The following is an 18,486-nucleotide window of genomic DNA, read 5'->3' as shown; positions in this document are numbered from 1 at the left end:
TGATCATGTGGGTGTGTGGACCAATAATAACAATTATGAGACAACTCAATATGTAGAGCAGTTCAGAAAGCCCTGCCGAATATATGATCTCGCTGTACTCCTCACCTTAATCTTTCGAGGTGGTTTAAGCCAGTATCATTCTCATAGAGAAATGTGAAGCTGAGGGACGATAAGTGGTTTGGGCTTGTCTAAGGTCACTGGACTGACAGGGAGACCGGATCCCCATTTTAAATGCTTTTCCTACCATGCCATGGTGAAATTTCCGTGAGTTATTTTCCTGAATGGCTATGAAGAATCACAACAAAAATTCTACAACAAATAAAAAGCTTTCAACTATTAACAAAATTAATCATACAAAAATAACACAAGTTGATAAGAAAATCTGAAGACACACCCGAAGTCCACATCAGTATTGAAAGATTTAATTTGCTCAGCTGTCTCAGAAGTGGACAGGGGAGTGTTGAAAGCCACGGTGACAATCTGAACACTCAAAAAGAGCAAAGGAACACTGTAGCCCATCTTCCCAGATGAAACCTCAAGCAGCCACTAGTGGTTGGTTACTGGAGGCCTTCGTGCAGCATGAATGGCCTAAATAATACTGTCGGTGAGTATTTTATTTTACTTTTATTTTACCTTTATCAAAGGAAAATTCAAAGTTACTATTTAAGTCAGTATTTCTTTAGGTTTAGGTAAACACTGAAGAATCAAATTAGGCCTCAAGGCATCTTGGTTCTGAGACCTATTTTTAGCACACTGAGACCATTAGCACCACCTCTCCAAGCTTACAGGGGAGGAAAAAAAAAAAATTGATCAGCTCTCTTTTCCACTTAATGATTTCCATGATGACTTCCAGCAGACCTTAAATGGGACTAATCTATTTAGGCTAATAAAAACTAAATCTATTCTGTACCATGAGTAGAGTGGCAACAACTGGCTGTATGCAAACACCACTCAAATCTAACATTGTTCACATTAACATAATTTGATATGATGAAAACAATATGCTACTTCCGCTGGCCACACTTCCCTGGGAAACCAACAAGAGGTTACTGGCAGCACCTTGACTTAGCCGGGGAGATAATAGGCTTGGGCATCAGTGTAATTATCTCTGGCAAATCATTATACTGTAAGCAGCTGTGTCTACTAACCTTCAATAAAACTTAACTAGAGCTCCAGCAATCACTCAGCCCACCAAAAACTTTCATTTGGAACCTTGCTGACATCTAGAATTTAGACCATTCTGGCCCTATTGCCTTAACAACATTACTTCTATACTGCTTCCTGCCAGAGTGCTTTCTAGGAAAATAAAGCAAGTTGAGTATGTTGCCTTCTATGTAGACTGCTTCCAATTATTAGCTGTGGTGAGTTTTGAATAGTGTCCTCCCAACATTCCACAGGCAACCTCAGAATGTGACCTTAGTCGCAAATAGGGTCTTTGGGGATATAAATATGGTAAGGGTTGAGGTGAGGTCATGGCTGGATTAAGGTGTGCCCTAAATTCAATGACAGTGTCCTGAGAAGAGACAAAAAAGGAAAAATGGAGAATGTGGGAGAAGATCATGTTAAGATGGAAGTAGGGATCAGAATTATGCTCCCAAAAGCCAAAAAAGGCCAGGACCACTAGAAGATGGAAGAAGCAAGGAAGGGTCCTCCTTTAGAGCCTTTGAAGGGAATGTGGCCTCTGGTCTCTGGAACTAGGAGTCCATCAATTTCTATTTTTTAAACCACCAAGTCCGTGGTAATTTGTTATACTTGCCCTGGGAAATGAACATACTAGCTTTAATGATCATAAATATTGCATGATGTTTCTCTGCTGCTAACAAATGATCAGTGGGCAAATCCAGGAAAAAGAGGAAGGAAGTGAAACAATACCATCTCCTGCTCACTCTAAGGTAATGGGAAGCAGGAAATAGGAGGTACTAGCTGGGTGAGGGAGCACAGAGAACAGGAGTGAGTAAACAGTTAGAGATGAGAGGAGATGCAGGCTGAAATCTACAAACAACAGGAGTGGTGAGGTGTGGTCAGGAGAAGTCAAAGGCTATGAAGTTCAGAGTTAAGCTGTGGGCAGGTAGCAGGCATCAGAGTAGTCAAGGCTGAAGTCCAGGCATCTGTGACATGGAAAAGGAAGGAGGCATGTTTTACAACCATTATTCCATCCAAACCCTAGAAATGATGTCTGTGTTCCTAGGACACATATTTTATTACTCTTATTTTATAGAGCAGGGAATAGGTATGGAGAGGTGAGCAACTTGGTCCTGATCACAAAAGTATCCACTGAAACATCTGGGATTTAAATCTATTTGTATCTGACCCCAAGTCTTATATATCAAGCTTGATTCAAAGTATCCAACAGATCCTTTGTTACAGAACTGACTGAAAGAAAGAATCCCTTATTTGTAACTTTTTTGTACTTCCTCTCAGGGCAGTAATTGATTCTATGGAGTAGAAAGATGCAGGCCAGTGACAAGTGATGCTAATACTGTCTGTATATGTTGGAATCATCTGGACAGCTCATAACACCTGGATGCCCAGACCTCACCCCTGATCTATTGAACCATATCTCTGGGATGGAATCTTACCCCTGATCAACAGAACCAGCTCCCTGGGTGTGTTCAGAAAGCTCTTGGGTGATTCTAATGAGAATTGTTACTGATACCCACACACCCCCCCAGGCAACAGTGGGGAGCTCAGAAGGATGAAGAAGACAGAAGAATGTAGGGTTTGCAGGCTGCCTCTATCTCACTTCTTAGAAGGGCTCTGACACACACTGGGGCAATGAGGAAAATGAAAATGTATTTTAAATGTTTGAATATTGTTTCAACTTTTTCACTTGCACAGTTTATGGTTTCTTCCTCTAGTGAATGTGGGAATGTAAGCCTCGGCTTTAGGAAAGCTGTCCTTGTCTCACATTGCTCAACATGAGCCAGGAAACGTACGCTCAGCCTGTGTCTGCAAAGAACTTTGCAACATTCAGCAATGTGCTAGACTAGGAAGCAGCTTCTGCTGCCGCTGCAAATATTGTTTTTACAAATTTGGCGTCTGTATGAAACAAAGCTGAATCATTTTTTTGAAGTAACTACTGTTGTTTGCCGCAGTGCTAGAAGCCCACAGCATTAGAGCCCCATTGCCTAGCCTCCAGCTGGAAATGCCGGTATTATATAAGACAATGCTTCTAAAACTTCCACCTCTATTAATGACCGAGAGGGCTGGTCAGACCAGAGATTCCTGAACTCCACTCTTGAGCACAGTTGAGGCTGAGGAATCTGCATTTCTCACAAGCTCAGGTGATACTGGGGTCACACAGAGTCGGATACGACTAAAGCGACTTAGCAGCAGCAGCAGCAGCAGGTATATGATGCACCAGTCCATGGACCACACTTCACGTTGCTCTCATACAAGGAGTTTGTGTGTGGTCAGTCACTCCGTTGTGTCTGACTCTGTGCGACCCTATGGACTGTAGCCCACCAGGCTCCTCTGACCATGGGATTCTCCAGGCAAGAATACTGGAGTGGGTTGACATTTCCTACTCCAGGGGATCTTCGGTGACCAGGGATCAAACCCTCATCTCCTACAGTGGCAGGCGTATTCTTTACCTCTGAGCCACTAGGGAAGCCGTGCTCATTCAAGACAGTGCTTCTGAAAATCTAATGTACGTACAAATCACCTGGGGATGCCGTATACATGCATATTCTGACTCAGAGGTCTTATGTTCTTGTCCACAGGTCCCTCTCTAAGTAACAAGGATACCAGGTATTCCACTGGCAGGAGGGTGGGGGGGAACATTTACTTGTATCTTTTGTTCACACAGAAACATGTCCATTCAGCTGTGTGATAGTTAAGGGATAAAAACCTAAGCATTAGTCTCCTCTCCCCTTTTCTGGATGGAGACACTAAAGAGGAATAAATCAAATTACATCCCCAAACCAAGAACAAGTTAGGGAACAGAGAGAATGTTTCCTCATGTCTGATGAGTGAACAGTTGGTTGATTGCTGTGATATATAAGGCATGAAGGGGTATCCACTTCAAATAATCAACTGTTTCCATAGCTCTATGCCTGGAATGCCAGAAGATCTGAGTCAGGAGAAATGAGGAATTTCTCTTAATGGATTTCTTTCATTTGAGTCAGCATGCTTTGCCTTGCAATGGATGGAGGCCACTCTGCAGAAAAAGTGATGGTAAGAGAGGACTCTCAGATGAGCATGAAGCATAGTCCACCTATCTCCATCTAACAGCATTAGAGGTATAAGATCTGTGATGTTTCAATTTAAACATTGTCATGATGTTGGGAAAGACTGAGGGCAGGAGGAGAAGGGGACGACAGAAGATGAGATGGTTGGATGGCAACACCGACTCAATGGACATGGGTTTGGGTGAACTCCGGGAGCTGGTGATGGACAGGGAGGCCTGGCATGCTGCGGTTCATGGGGTCGCAAAGAGTCGGACATGCCTGAGCGACTGAACTGAACTGAATGCATCTTAAACTCAAGACCATTAAACTTATACTGTGGGGGCAAAACCTGCATACACACACACACCCTTGTATTAATGAAGCCATCATGAGCTCATTCATTTCTATTCGCTCAGCCATTTATTCAATAATGTCTTCTCTACAGCAGCCAAGGCTATAGGAGCTGTGGATCAAGGAGAGAACCATCTGCAACAAATATCCAAGCTAGTCCATCCTTTGGAAAAAGGCTTAGACAACTGAGATAAGGAAGATGATTGGCTTTACACTTTTACTTCCCTGTAGGCAATACATGGGTTTAGAGTAGCACATCTCTGACTATGAGAAGAATCTGGTTCCAAACTCTCCCCCTGTCCTCCCAGTCTGCTGCAGATAGATACTTTTATAAATAACAGTGAATTACTAGAAAAAAGGAAAATCGAAAAACCCAGGGATAAAAACACAAGTTCCAATCTTTTACTATTAGGTTCAACAGACAATGTCAAATTGCTTTTTAAAAAAAAAAAAAAAAAGTCTTAATGTCGACTCTCAAATTCTGCCCATCTCATAGCAGATTGCTAACAAATAGCTTGGCTTCCTAGGTGGCCTAGTGGTAAAGAATCTACGTACAATTCAGAGACACGGGTTCAATCCCTGGTCCAGAAAGATCCTCTGGAGTAGGAAATGGCAACCCTCTCCAGTATTCTTGTCTGGAAAATTCCATGGACAAAGGAGACTGGCCAGCTATAGTCCATGAAGTCACAAAGAGTCAGACAGGACTGAGCATGCATGCAGAGGAAAAAAAAAAAAAAAATGAACAGCTTGCAGGGAAGCATTCTCTTACACTGAGTAAAACTGAGTTAGAACACGGGTTCCAGGGTTAGGTCACCTGGGTTTGAATTACAGTTTTACTGATGCTAGCTAAATGACTTTGGGCAAATTATTTAATTTCACTGTTTCTCAGTTTCCTCCCCACAATAAGAATGCGACCTTCACAAAGCTGTTGTCAATGCATATAAAACATTTACAAGTCAATACACGTAAAGCACTCGATAGCGTCTGGCTCCTAGTAAATACTATTCCAGTGTGGGCTGTCACCATGATTACTATTTACTATCATGACTGCTATCATTACTGCTTCTGTTACTTCTGGAACAATGCTGCTGTATCAGCGGCCAGCATCTACACAGTTATTTCACCTATAAAATGGTGCTTGTAATTTCTTCCTCCCTATTTCCTTCCTTTCTTCCTTCCTATGTGCCTAGAAAGTAAAGTTACCAATGTAAAAGCACGTGAGCACGCGTGTGTGCTGTGTCCAACTCTTTGCAACCCCATGCACTATATGCCGCCAGGCTCCTCTGTCCACAGGATTTTCCAGGCAAGAATACTGCAGTGGGTTGCCATTTCCTCCTCCAGGGGATCTTCCCCACCCAGGGATCAAATCCATGTCTCCTGAGTCTCCTGCACTGGCAGGCAGATGCTTTACTACTGAGTCACCTGGGAAGTCTATGTAAAAGCACGTTATGGCCCAAATAAATGCCCCCTTATAACTGACTGTCTACCCTGACCAAATGCCATTTCACAGAGGAAAGGACAGAGTGTCCCGGGGTTCTCTGTGTCTGCACATCATGAAATAAATGGAAGCAGCACTGAGACAGCTGTCTGTCCACTGTCCCCGGAGAACCCCATCGGGCTGATGCTTTATGACAGTGGGTGCTGCCTCCAGGGAAAGGCACCATCCTTTCCAGTCTGTAAGCAAACAACAGTGAGCAGGAAGAACGGCTTTGAAGGACACAGAATTCCATACTTAGCCCTCCTGCATCTTTCACACATACAGATATTTTTCCAAGCTCTCTTCTTCACAACTGCTTTGGATTCTCAGCTACAGTTACTGAGAATTACTTCTCAATTATTTTTCTTTATATTAGCTACCTATAGTTAGCTGGGAATAAAAAAATATTAAAGTGACACCAAAACACATTTAAGAAACACTGAAATCTGAGCACGAGAGAAATTGTCAGAGAACAATTTACAACCATCAGAAAGCCAGAGACTTTCTCAAGATGGGAAAGGAAAATAGCCTCCTCCTCATGTGTTTTTTTAACCTAACTCTGAGAATATTAAACAAACTTATTGATGTGCTCTAACTCATTTTCACTGTCAAAAATAAAACTCTGAGGAAGAAAGGGAGAACAAAATAACCAAATAAGAAAGCAGGTATCTGGGCTCTGTAAACCTATTTGGAGATGAATAGCTTGAATGGCTTTTAAGATTTATTCACTTATGTGTAACTATCATGTCTGGACAAGGTCAAAGAAAGAAGAGGTAAGGCTGGAGTTCTTCACGTAGCCTCAGAATGGAGTCACTGATTTGAAGAACAAGAGGTGTAGTGATATGTACAAATGGCTGGTAATGAGGTTAGGAGTGACTTGATAAGCACGTTGGTAGACAGCCCAGAGACGCCATGGAGCCAGCGGTGTGGGGCCCTGACATGGCCCAGACTGTAGTCAACCAGTTAGGACTTTTAATGTGTCTCTGTTACTCAAGTTGAAAATTATCATGTCTAATGAGCCAGTATCTTTAGGTCCCAGATTCCGTCTATAGTGCAATGTTTCTTTTATTTCCACCACACTAAGTGTATTAAAGTTGCTCTCTACAGCATATAGCATGATACTTGAGGGATATACATACTGAGAGGCTTTCTAATGGAAAAGAAATTAATAATATGGTCAGACATAACATAAAAGTAAACAAGTTTTTGTCCCTCTCTCTTTCTCATCTTCCCACTCTGACTCTGCAGTTAAAGACACTCAAAACCTATTCACTGTGACCATCTATCTGCCCACCCACCCACACATACATTCATTCAACAAACTCCTGAGCACATTCCTCCTGCCTATGTGTTTGGAACTTAATTTCTAGTGAGAAAAGATAGAAGTCAACAAGCCTGTTGTTGTTGTTCAGTCACACAGCCGTGTCCAATTCTTTGTGACCCCATGGAGGGCAGCACGTCAGGCCTCCCTGTCCCCCACCACCAACAAGCCAGAAAATAAACAACTATGACTGTTGTGCGAAGAAAGAAAAAAAATTAAAACCTGAAAATAGTGACTAAGTAGGGAAATCTATTCATGATCCTAAATGAAAAACAGAATTCCATTCAGATAATTAACGGAAGAAATACTAATGAAGTACAGAGACTTACAGAGGTATAGGCAGCATTGAAAAAAGCAACAAGGGATGCTGAGGCTCCCAGAGACTGGTAACAGCAGAAAGCTCTCATCAAGGACCAAGGAGAGGAAATGGTGTTGTCATAGTCCAGTGAGAGCTGGAGCCATGGAGAAAATGTTATCTGGCAGGACCTCTAGTTATGGAGGGAGGCACCCAAGGCCAGAACTCTGGTCCAAAACGGAGAGGAAGCAGACAAGAGCCCAATCTCTCTTTCTCCTTTTACCCTCCAACTTCCTGCTGCTGCTGCTGCTAAGTGGCTTCAGTCGTGTCCGACTCCCAGCGACCCCAGACATGGCAGTCCACTAGGCTACTCCGTTCATGGGATTTTCCAGGCAAAAGTACTGGAGTGGGTTGCCATTGCCTTCTCCCCAACTTCCTGCTAGTGCTTCCTATTGGCAGAAACCTGATCATAAGTCACCTGGAATGGGAGTTTGTGTGATACATCCATAAAATTTGGCTCCAGTGTTGAGAATAGATTGAGAAGGTGGAGGAGGGAAGATGAAAAATAACCAATGAAGGGAACCTACTTAGGCAGATAGTCAGGAAAAGCTTCCCTGTGGAAGTGACATTTGAACTGGCACCAAGAGAAGAGGCCAGCCGGCCATGCAAAGAGCCAGTAGAAGAATGAGCTGGCAGAAGGGTAAGTGAGCACATGTCTTTGCTCTTCTCCTTGTTCTGCATCCCACACTCAGGACAGATCCTTCACCAGGAACGCGGACTCAGACAATCCAAACGAACATCTTCCTAGATGTGTTGCTATTACTCTAGTTCTGGGGGACATGACTGCCTCTTGTCTATGTTCTCAAGACCATATGACTTTGCTCATGAAAAAAGAGAATGCTCACACTAGGACCTTTCCCTACGAGAGGGCCGGCATTTTTATTCATTCTAGTGTACAAAGAAGGAAAATCTAGGATGCCATATGTAAAAGCAGGTAAAGGAAGGCAACTGAAGCAACTATCCCATTTATCCAATGTCTCTTTGAAGAGCTCAAGTCTTCCACATTTTGACATATCCTCATATCATACAACATATGCAAAAATGTACTATTGTGCCCATCATTCTCTTAAATGAAGAAACACTGCAAAGGTCCAATTATTATACAATGTAACAGTAATTAATGTATATTCATAATTGAAATTCATATTAATACAAATTTTCTTTTGGTTTTATATTTACCTCCAAGTCACTGGCTTAAAGCATGTAAAATAAATACCTCGTCTATTAATCTGAATATCTAACAACTTGTTTTACTTCTGTTGCCCAGAAACCATTGCTTAAAATAGGGAAAGTAACATTTTCATATTAAGATGATCATCACTTGAATTAACAAATGATCTGACCTTCAAAAGCCAGTTTGCAAGGTGGGTTCAGATTCACTGTGAGCTAGCCAAATCAGCATTCAAATGGAACTGAGGGTTTACTGTTGGTCATTGAGGTTAGGTAGAGTCGCTTCCTCCCTGTAAATCCTTCTACTTCAGCCTGCACTCACCACTGGAAAGAGAATTCTATTCAAGGATAAATTTCAGGCCAATAATAAGGAGTTAGTTGCCTGCATGTTAATGAGGCTCACCATCTCCTATACTCAAAACTAACCATTTTTTCCTTAAAGATCTTCAGGACTTCCATTATCTCTACATTAGTCCTTTAATTTCCCTAGTGCCCATTTAATTTATTTCCTCTTATTTTGTCCCTGATGAACATGGAAACAGATGGTAATTCTTCTCCTTCTCTTTTCAATTTGTAACCCTTGCCAAGTCAGTGAAAACTGCTGATAGAAAGAAGAAGTTCAGAGGATGTGATTACCTGGAGGAGAGGCCGCTGAACCCCCAGCACTTTCATGGTGTCTGCATTAGCCAGGATCTTCAGGGGGTCAGATGTTTTCGTGACTCCTTCGATCTCCTTGTTGATCTCAGCCAAGACCTGATTGAGGAAGATGTTTTTGATGTACACGGTGAGAAACTCTCGAAGAGGACACTGTTTGGCAGGACCAAGTCCCAGGGCATGCTCTATCTCTTGGATAAATCTGGAAGACAAACAGAGCACGGCCACTGTCAAACGTACCAGAAAGATAGCTACAGAAATATGACCAAACATGGGTATCTCTGCTTGCTGCCATGGAGAGATCTGCGGAAATTACCAGAACTCTAAACAAGGGCAGACCACTTTAATATCCACCTATATATGAGTCTGTTTTTTAAACACAAGTTATTTCACTTATTCAATAGAAATAGGATGAAACAGAAACAAAAATTTCAAACTAGTGGGGAGAAAGGAGAAACAAAGATATTTATTAATTCAAGAAGGAAATAAAAATATAAAAAGCAAAAGAAAGTGTGATAAAAAACAAAGTATGATGCAAAGTAAAGAGCAAACCCCATTCTGCATATTTCTTAAGCTCTATATATGTGTGGACAGAACTTGCGAAAAGAGAGAAAATAAAGGGTATTGTTGTTTAGTCTCTAAGTCATGTGTGACTCTTTGCGACCCTATAGACTGCAGCATGCCAGGCTCCTCTGTTCTCTTCTCTCTCTCAGAGGTTGCTCAAATTCATGTCCCTTGAGTTGGTGATGCTATCTAACTGTCTCACCCTCTGCCATCTTCTTCTCCTTTTGCCTTCAACCTTTCCCAGCATCAGGGTCTTTTCCAATAAGGATGCTGCTGCTGCTGCTAAGTTGCTTCAGTCGTGTCCGACTCTGTGCAACCCCATAGACGGCAGCCCACCAGGCTTCCCTGTCCCTGGGATTCTCCAGGCAAGAACACTGGAGTGGGTTGCCATTTCCTTCTCCAATGCGTGAAAGTGAAAAGTGAAAGGGAAGTCGCTCAGTCGTGTCCAACTCTTAGTGACCCCATGGACTGCAGCCTACCAGGCTCCTCCGTCCATGGGATTTTCCAGGCAAGAGTACTGGAGGGGGGTGCCATTGCCTTCTCCATTCCAATAAGGATAGTCTTTGAATTTATGATACTAACATGGGTTGAGAGGTTATGAAAGGAAACAGGAGGGGGGTGGGGACAAAGGAGAAGTTTACCTTTATTTGTAATGATCCATTTCCTTTATAAAAAACACTTAAAGCATTTATAGCAGAAGGCTAACTGTCAAAACTCACAAATGAGTACACAGATACTTGTTATGTTATTCTTTGTATTTTTCTATGATGGCAGGTCCTGCTTTCATGGTTCTGATATGCACAAATGTTAAGTTATTACAGTGTAGTGAATCACACCACTTCAAGAGGATTTGAATTCCAGTTACCACAGTATATTAACTGTGAGTAGTGGAATGAAACAGAAACTCCAGTGCTTCAATCCAGAAATTTCTATGTAAATCATTGATGTTCATCACAATCAATGATCAGTCATATCACTTCTTTCAAAGTCCGATCAGTCAATGGTCACTTCACATCTGTTACTCAGTTCACAGAAAGACAACAATGTGGGTAGCTGTTGTCTCCTGTCTCTCAGTGGTTAACCCCTGTGACAGTTTACAGAAATGGATAACTGAAAAAGGGATTGGCCAAAAGAGCTAAAAGTACAGGGGGAAAAAAAAAAAAAAAACACCTAAAAGTAATACTGGGATCAAAATCTGACTTGAACATAAGTGGATTTACAGAAGAAATAATAGACCCTGGGAACATGTGACAGGAACATGCAGCCAGAGGGAGGGCGAACCAACTGACCTTAAAAGAGAAAAACAGTTGTGACGAAAGAAAGACATCCCAGAGGAAGTGATGTTGACCAAATCATGTTACCTTAGAGGAACTCTTGGAGATATTTCATGACATTGAAAAGCAAAGAATAAAATATGGGCAGCTGACCCAAACTGAGAGGGAAGTATGACATTTCACCAAGGCAGAGAAAAAAGATCTTTGCTATGTATTGTAAATGACCCAACAAGAAGATGGTGGCAAGCACTGTTTAAACTGCTCTTGGTAGGACTTGTTTTTGTGGCCAGATCATGTGACGTATGGGATCTCTTAGTTCCCAGATCAAAGGGATCGAACCCGTGCCCCGTGCAGTGGAAGTGCCGGAGTATTAAACCACTGGACCTCCAGGGAAGCCCACTCTTGGTAAGATTTTAACAAAGAAACAAAACTCTGATTCTCAATGTTTCTAATGTTACAGGGTACTAATACATATTAGTTTTATTTTTCATTTCTGTATATATTTGTAACTGACAGTAAGAATTTTTAATGTTTTCATACCAAAAAATTTCAAGTCATGAAACAATTGTTATTTTCCCCTATTGATTAATAATACTGCTTTGCCTGGTGAGTTTTACAGTTCTACAATGTTCTGTAAAGCAAGAAAGGCCTTACACTTTAAATTTTTCCCAAAAGAAGAGAAGTTAAATAAAATTAAACAGAATCTAATGAAATAGAGAAAAAAAATTGGTGATTAACCGGGAAGATCTATTTGCAACTTATGTCACAGACGACAGGCAGTGAAAAACCAAAGAACGTAATAGAAAAATGATCAAAAGACATGAAAAGACATTTTACAGTAAGTGAACATTAAACATAAGAAAAAGTTTTAACTTCATTCATAATGAGAAAAATGAGAGGTAAACTATACCGAGATACCCATTTTTTATACCCACGCATCAGCCAGATTCCAAAAGTTCGAAAACACACTGTTGGTTTAAGTGTGGGCAGAGAGACAGTCTCATATGTTATTGATGGGAGAGAAAAATGTTACAACCCTGATGAAGGACAAATTGGCACTATCATTCAAAATTACAAATTTATTTCCTTTTGACCCAGAAATCTCACTTCTGGGAAATTCTTCCAACAGCTATTATCTGAATATGGATGAGATGATCTATGCACAGGGTACAGAGATCAGTGCAGCATTGTTTTTATAGCAAAAGATTAGAAATAACACAAAAAATCCATCAGTTAGACATCAGTTAAATAAACTATGGTGAATCTACACACTACAATACTGGGCAGCAACCCAGCTCCCAAACATGGAAGCTTTTGATGACCTTACATGCAAAGATCTCTAGGACTTATATTGTTTAGTGAGAAAAGCAAGGTGCATACCAATATGCACCTTTGTATAAGAATTATACATTTATTTGTTTTATTATAAAGACATCCTGGAAGGATTCATAAAAAAAATTAGTAAATGTGAGTATTTATAGGAAGCAGGATGGGGGTGGGGTCTGGCAAAGGACTGAGAATATACTTTTCAATTGTAATTTTCATAATCATTTAATTTTTAAAAAACTGTGAATACATTAGCAACTCAAATAAAATAAATTATCTACATTTATCAAAGACTCTATTTCATAAATTGCTTTCTAATTAGATCACATTTAAAGTTTGGGGTATAAATGTTCCGTAAGTTCAGCTGTTTAACCTAATAGTTTCCTTTACTTAATAAGTAAATACATCATGGTTACTCTTCCATATCACCAGTTAAACGCTCCATTAACCTCCAGGCCCTTGGAGGGGGAGTGGGGGCAGGAAAGAGAACACAGAGGATTATTACAGTGGAAAAGTCACCCAGGAAAGGGGACACAGAGAAGCCATGACAAACAGCAATGAGATTTCTTAACTGATGTTGTCAACAACTAAAGGGAAGTAAAAGCCTGAGCCAAGGGACTTCCCTGGTGGTTCAGTGGCTAGGACTCTGGGCTCCCAATGCAGGGGACCTGGGTTAGATCCCTGAGCAGGGAACTGGATTCCATATGCCTCAACTAAAGATCCTGCATGTTGTGACTGAGACCTGGCACAGCCAAATAAAAATAAATAAGTTAATAAATATACATATATTTTTAAGGCCTGACCCAAAACAAGATACAATAAATCTTTAAGAAGAGATTGCGTAGAAGGTGGGGGGGGGGGGGCAGAAATGAAGAAATAAAGAGCAGAGAGTTAACTATGGTTATAGTTTTAAGATCTCCAGGTCCCACATAATGCTACAGTGATCCCCTCTGATCTCATCTAACTCACGGAGAAACCCTCCACCCAGGGGCATCCCGGTTCCCTTGGTCTGACTCTGAAAGACAACCACTGTTACTAATCTGATAACAAATAAATACACCTGTCATCAGAATCCCTATTTATTCTTTCCCATGGGTCTTAGAAGAAGAGTTTTCTGACAGAAATACTTCTTGTATTTTCAAAATCGACCAATTATTTGGAGGAGATTTTTAGTAGTTAACCTGCTCCTAAACAAAGTAACAGAAGGCTCTAAATTACCCCATTTTTCTTTTTTTCTAGTCCCTTATTTGCCTTTGGTGCCCCTCGAATATGAAACCACTCTGAGCAGCACGGATGGAGCAGCTTCCATCACCTTCAGCCAAATGATTTTTTTTGAATACAAATCATTTATTCCCTAAAGCATACACATCTGTCTAAAATGACACAGTCAGGTTGATGGTGTCATCTCTGACTCGAGGGGACCCATTCAACATGTTTCTAAATCTGCTTTTGGAGCTGGGAGGGTCCCACTGTGCAGAAGACATGAGACATGAGGGGAGAAAGAAAGAGAAAAATTAGGGCCGTCTCACCAGCCTCTTCTCCACTCTGGTCAAGAAAGAAGTAATCACATTAAATGGGCAAAACACCCTTTCTTAGGCAGGAAGGACACAGAGGAAGATCGTCCCTAGGCATCCAGGAGGTGAACCGAACTCATAGTCTGTGCAGAGAGGAAAGGTTTAAGGAAGTGGAATGGCCAAGGGTGGAACACGTAAAGTAGGGATTCCTGAGTCTGAATCTTGAATGTACTGTCTTGGGCAGGTTACTTAGCCTCTCTTCATCCTTTTTGTGCATTCTGTAAATGGATGTAACACACAGGATTTATTCTGATGATTAACTAAGGAAATAAAATGCAAGTGCTCATCACAGAGGTTGACATATAGTTAACTGCTAAGTAGGTGGTGGGTGCTGCTATTTGTATAATTACTATCAGTGCATAAACCCTGATGAGGCTGGAGATTTAGAACAAAGTGTGACATATTTTATCATTTTTTTTCACTCTCTACTTTGCCTTGCAATTATCCATAATTGGCAATTTGGGCCATTAGATTATTACTTGGACTATTTCAGCAATGCACATATGTAGGAATGACCAAAACCCCATGCGGCCAGGGCTCAAGTTTAAATTTCTTACGGCTGTATCTTCAGGGCCTAGGCCTAGTCTACTGCTGGCACATAGTAGGTCTCAGGAAATATTTGCTGAATCAAGTATTGAATAAAATAATTAATAGGTCCTTTCATTTACCCTTAGTTCCTAAAACTAGAGTGTGATCTCTCTGATAAATAGTGCCCTTCCCCAAACGATTTGGATTGGAGGTCCAAATGAAAGATTATAAGAAAAAGAGAGAAAGGAAGAAAATAATCCTATATCTCAACCACAGATGCCTTGGATTGAAAGAGTATTCTCCACTCCGTGCCCATATTCTCACTTGTTTTTTGCTTCATGCAATAAGGTTGTTCACACTACTTCATATTAGCCATTTCACAGAGGTTAGTACTTGTAAGCCTAAGACTCACTTCATCATCTAATGAAAGTGAAAGTCACTCAGCCATGTACGACTCTCTGTGACCCCATGGACTAGACAGTCCATGGAATTGTCCAGGCCAAAATACTGGAGTAGTTACCCTTTCCTTCTCCAGGAGATCTTCCCAATGCCAGGGATCAAACCCAGGTCTCCCACACTGCAGGTGGATTCTTTACCAGCTGAGCCACAAGGGAAGCCCAAGAATACTGGAGTGGGTAGCCTATCCCTTCTTCAGAGGATCTTCCTGACCCAGGAATCGATCTGGGGTCTCTTGCCTTGCAAGTGGATTCTTTACCAACTGAGCTATCAGGGAAGTCCCATCATCTAATGAACACATTATTAACCTAAACATCTACTGTGAAAGTGAAAAGTGAAAGTGTTAGTCACTCAGTCATGTCTGACTCTTGGCGATCCCATGGATTGTAGCCTCTGTTCACAGAATTCTCCAGGCAAGAATACTGGAGTGAGCTGCCATTCCCTTCTCCAGGGATCTTCTGGACCCAGGGATTGAACCTGGGTCTCCTGCATTGCAGGCAGATTCTATATTGTCTGAGTCACCAGGGAAGCCCAAACATCTATTAGGGAACATCAATGCTGCTTCCTGGCTTTACTATAGATAATCCTACAGTGAACATCTTCATTTTGCTTCTGTGGAATTCTTTCCATGAGTTAAAGTACTAGGAGTATTTCCTCATCATCTTTCATGGGTGAGCCTATATTTTATTTCCCTCAGATTCCCAAAAAATGCTGCATGGCTCCTTTCACCTATTAAGTACCTTAAAAAATCATCTGTTGAATGGAAGACAGAAGACAGAGTCAAGGGTGTTGAAGAGAAGCATCAAAAAACCCAGTTTTTCCAACAATGCTCCTAATCAGCTCTTTGGAAGTAAGAAAACATTGAATTTTTAACAGTGAAAGGAATCTCATTAGGAAAGAAAACACTTCACTTCAAAGTTAAGATGGAACACAGATGGAACCCTGTCAAAAGGGTATTATCTAATCTCGTGAAGTGCTTTCACACTGGGGATTTCCTCTTTTTGTAAACGATGAGAAGGCAAACACAAAACGCAGGTACGTCTGTGTATACGGAAAGAGAGACAATGAGAATCAAAGAGAAGGATCTACATAATGAAAGATGCAGAGTATCTAATTACGGGATTTTTGAAGAACGTTATTCAGATCAGCCTCCTAATCCTCAAGCTGTAGCGTAGGATATACCAGAAAACAAAGAGTGTAGGCAATCTATCCTTATTGTCTTTGAATGTCTAAAGCATGGATCTTACTTCCTAAATTCTAATGTTGCCATTTGTAACTATTTTACCAAAGGTTTTATTTTCAAATTACCATCAACCAGGGGATCTCCAAAAATCTGTACATACGTAATACATATATTTTCTCTTTAATTGGAATATAATTGCTTTATAATGTTGTGTTAGTTTCTGTGGTACAACAAAGTGACCCAGTTGTATGTATACATGTATCCCCTCCCCCTTGACCCTCCCTCCCATCCCACCCATCTAGGTCATCACAGAGCACTGAGCTGAGCTCCCTGTGCTTTATAGCAAGTTCCCCCTATATTTTAAATTTACTCTTTCTTATAGCAAGCATGTATACTTTGGAACACATACACGAGCACACAGTACCCACACTTAACCTAGTATTTTCAAAATTTTTATTCTGATTTGATTTCTATCCAGGAAAATTACACTAATTAAAATTTCACTCAAGTTTCCCAAGCCCCTTGTTTAACCCAGACTCCTCATCACAAATTCCATCTTATTGTAAAGCTCCATTTCATCTCAGTCAATGATTATGGCTGCTACCAGCTGGAAATATCCTAAAATACAATTTGGATCCTCTGTGTTCAAGAAGTTGCAATGAGAGCAATACTCAGTTGAATAAAAATAGTTGCTCACAGTAAATAAGTGCTCCTTATATTCACAGTCTAGTGATTTAAAAGGTCTACAGCTGACAGCAGTAACGGGATAAACTGACGCCGTGTACCATCTGACATGGTTCAGAGAAGAACACAGCAGCACCTCCTACCAGAAATGCGTGTTTTTGCCAAAAAGCGCATAACCTGAATCCAGTCATGGGGAAATGACATCTTTCCAGAGAACTAAAATACAAATCCAAAGTATACACTTCAGAAAATCCAAATTAAGAATTTTGGCTTTTGGAATACAAGGAATTCATTCATGGCTCTCTCACAAACAATATGTCACTGTTTACTGCTAATTCTGTTTGTAATACATACATCTGTATATAACGTATATCATACAACATAAAACATTTTAGTTCTTTTCCCTTTTTTTTTTCCTCCTGATTTCAAAATGTATTATAGAGTCACAGTAATTAAAACTGTATGATATTGGCATGAAGTCAGACATTTAGGCCAATGGAACAGAATAAAAACCCCAGAAAATAATTATCTATACACGGTCAACTAATCTTGACAAGGATGTCAAAAATACACAGTAGAGACTTCACACTCTGAAGAACAAATTGTGTTAAGAAAATTGGACATTAATATGCAACAAAATGAAACTGGTTACCTATCTTACATCATAAACAGAAATTAATTCTGTCACGCAAGTGTATGTTCCTCGGTTCTTTGTCTCGTCACAACAAAGATTTGGAGCAACGGACATTAAGCCCTTGGAGCATCACAGCTCTCGGGTCTTGGACAAACTGTGTTACAGCTCTTAAGCAAATCAGTGTTACAGCTCCATTTTATTTAGAAGATAGCAGGAGAGTGAGAGAGAGTGAGAGAGAGAGAGAGAGAGAGAGAGAGAGAGAGAGAGAGAGCGCGCGCGAGAGCGAGAGAGAGAGCGCACGCGAGCGCGCGCAGGAGATAGAGTCCAAGAGAAAGCGCTTTGGCTCCTCCTTTTATATGTTTTTTCTTCCACCTGGGCCTGCCCTATGCAAATTGGGCTTAGCCAGGAGTGCTGTTTGTTCTGCCTGAAGTTTTCACTCTGGTCCTCGTATTCCTGAATTTGTCATATTATCACACACTTGTGTTGGTAGTTTGGGCTGCATTATGTACACACAATATTTATCTGAAAAGCTTGGGATTTTCCTCCTGATCTTATGTGTTAGAACCAGTAGTTACGTGTGATTTATTCCTCTGACCTCTTGCATTCTGCAGGATCTTGTAACATATCATTTCTGCTCAAGTAACTTCTAATCCAGTCTTGCCACTCTGCAGAGATGTAACATGCTTATCTCCATCAAGAAGCTCTGAATCTCTTCTATTGCACAATGGCTTTAAAGACAGTTTAAAAAAATCTGAACCATCTCTTT

The 18,486-nt window shown here is 40.9% G+C and overlaps 1 protein-coding gene across 8 annotated transcripts in view; it reads right to left on the bottom strand.

Moving 5' to 3' along the window:
- The window catches only part of EXOC4 (exocyst complex component 4), a 791,044-nt gene that overhangs the window by 222,479 nt on the left and 550,079 nt on the right, over positions 1 to 18,486 (bottom strand). For all 8 annotated transcript variants that reach the window (XM_025292062.3, XM_044947183.2, XM_044947184.2 and 5 more), the window contains one exon: positions 9,480 to 9,699. In XM_025292062.3, the coding sequence (XP_025147847.3) occupies positions 9,480 to 9,699 (220 nt within the window). The remainder of the gene's footprint in view (positions 1 to 9,479; positions 9,700 to 18,486) is intronic.

The sequence above is a fragment of the Bubalus bubalis genome, chromosome 8 (assembly GCF_019923935.1).
Source record: "Bubalus bubalis isolate 160015118507 breed Murrah chromosome 8, NDDB_SH_1, whole genome shotgun sequence".
In the NCBI taxonomy this organism is placed as follows: domain Eukaryota; kingdom Metazoa; phylum Chordata; class Mammalia; order Artiodactyla; family Bovidae; genus Bubalus; species Bubalus bubalis.
Note: the sequence above shows the minus strand (reverse complement) of the source record. Positions and strands in the feature narration are given on the sequence as shown.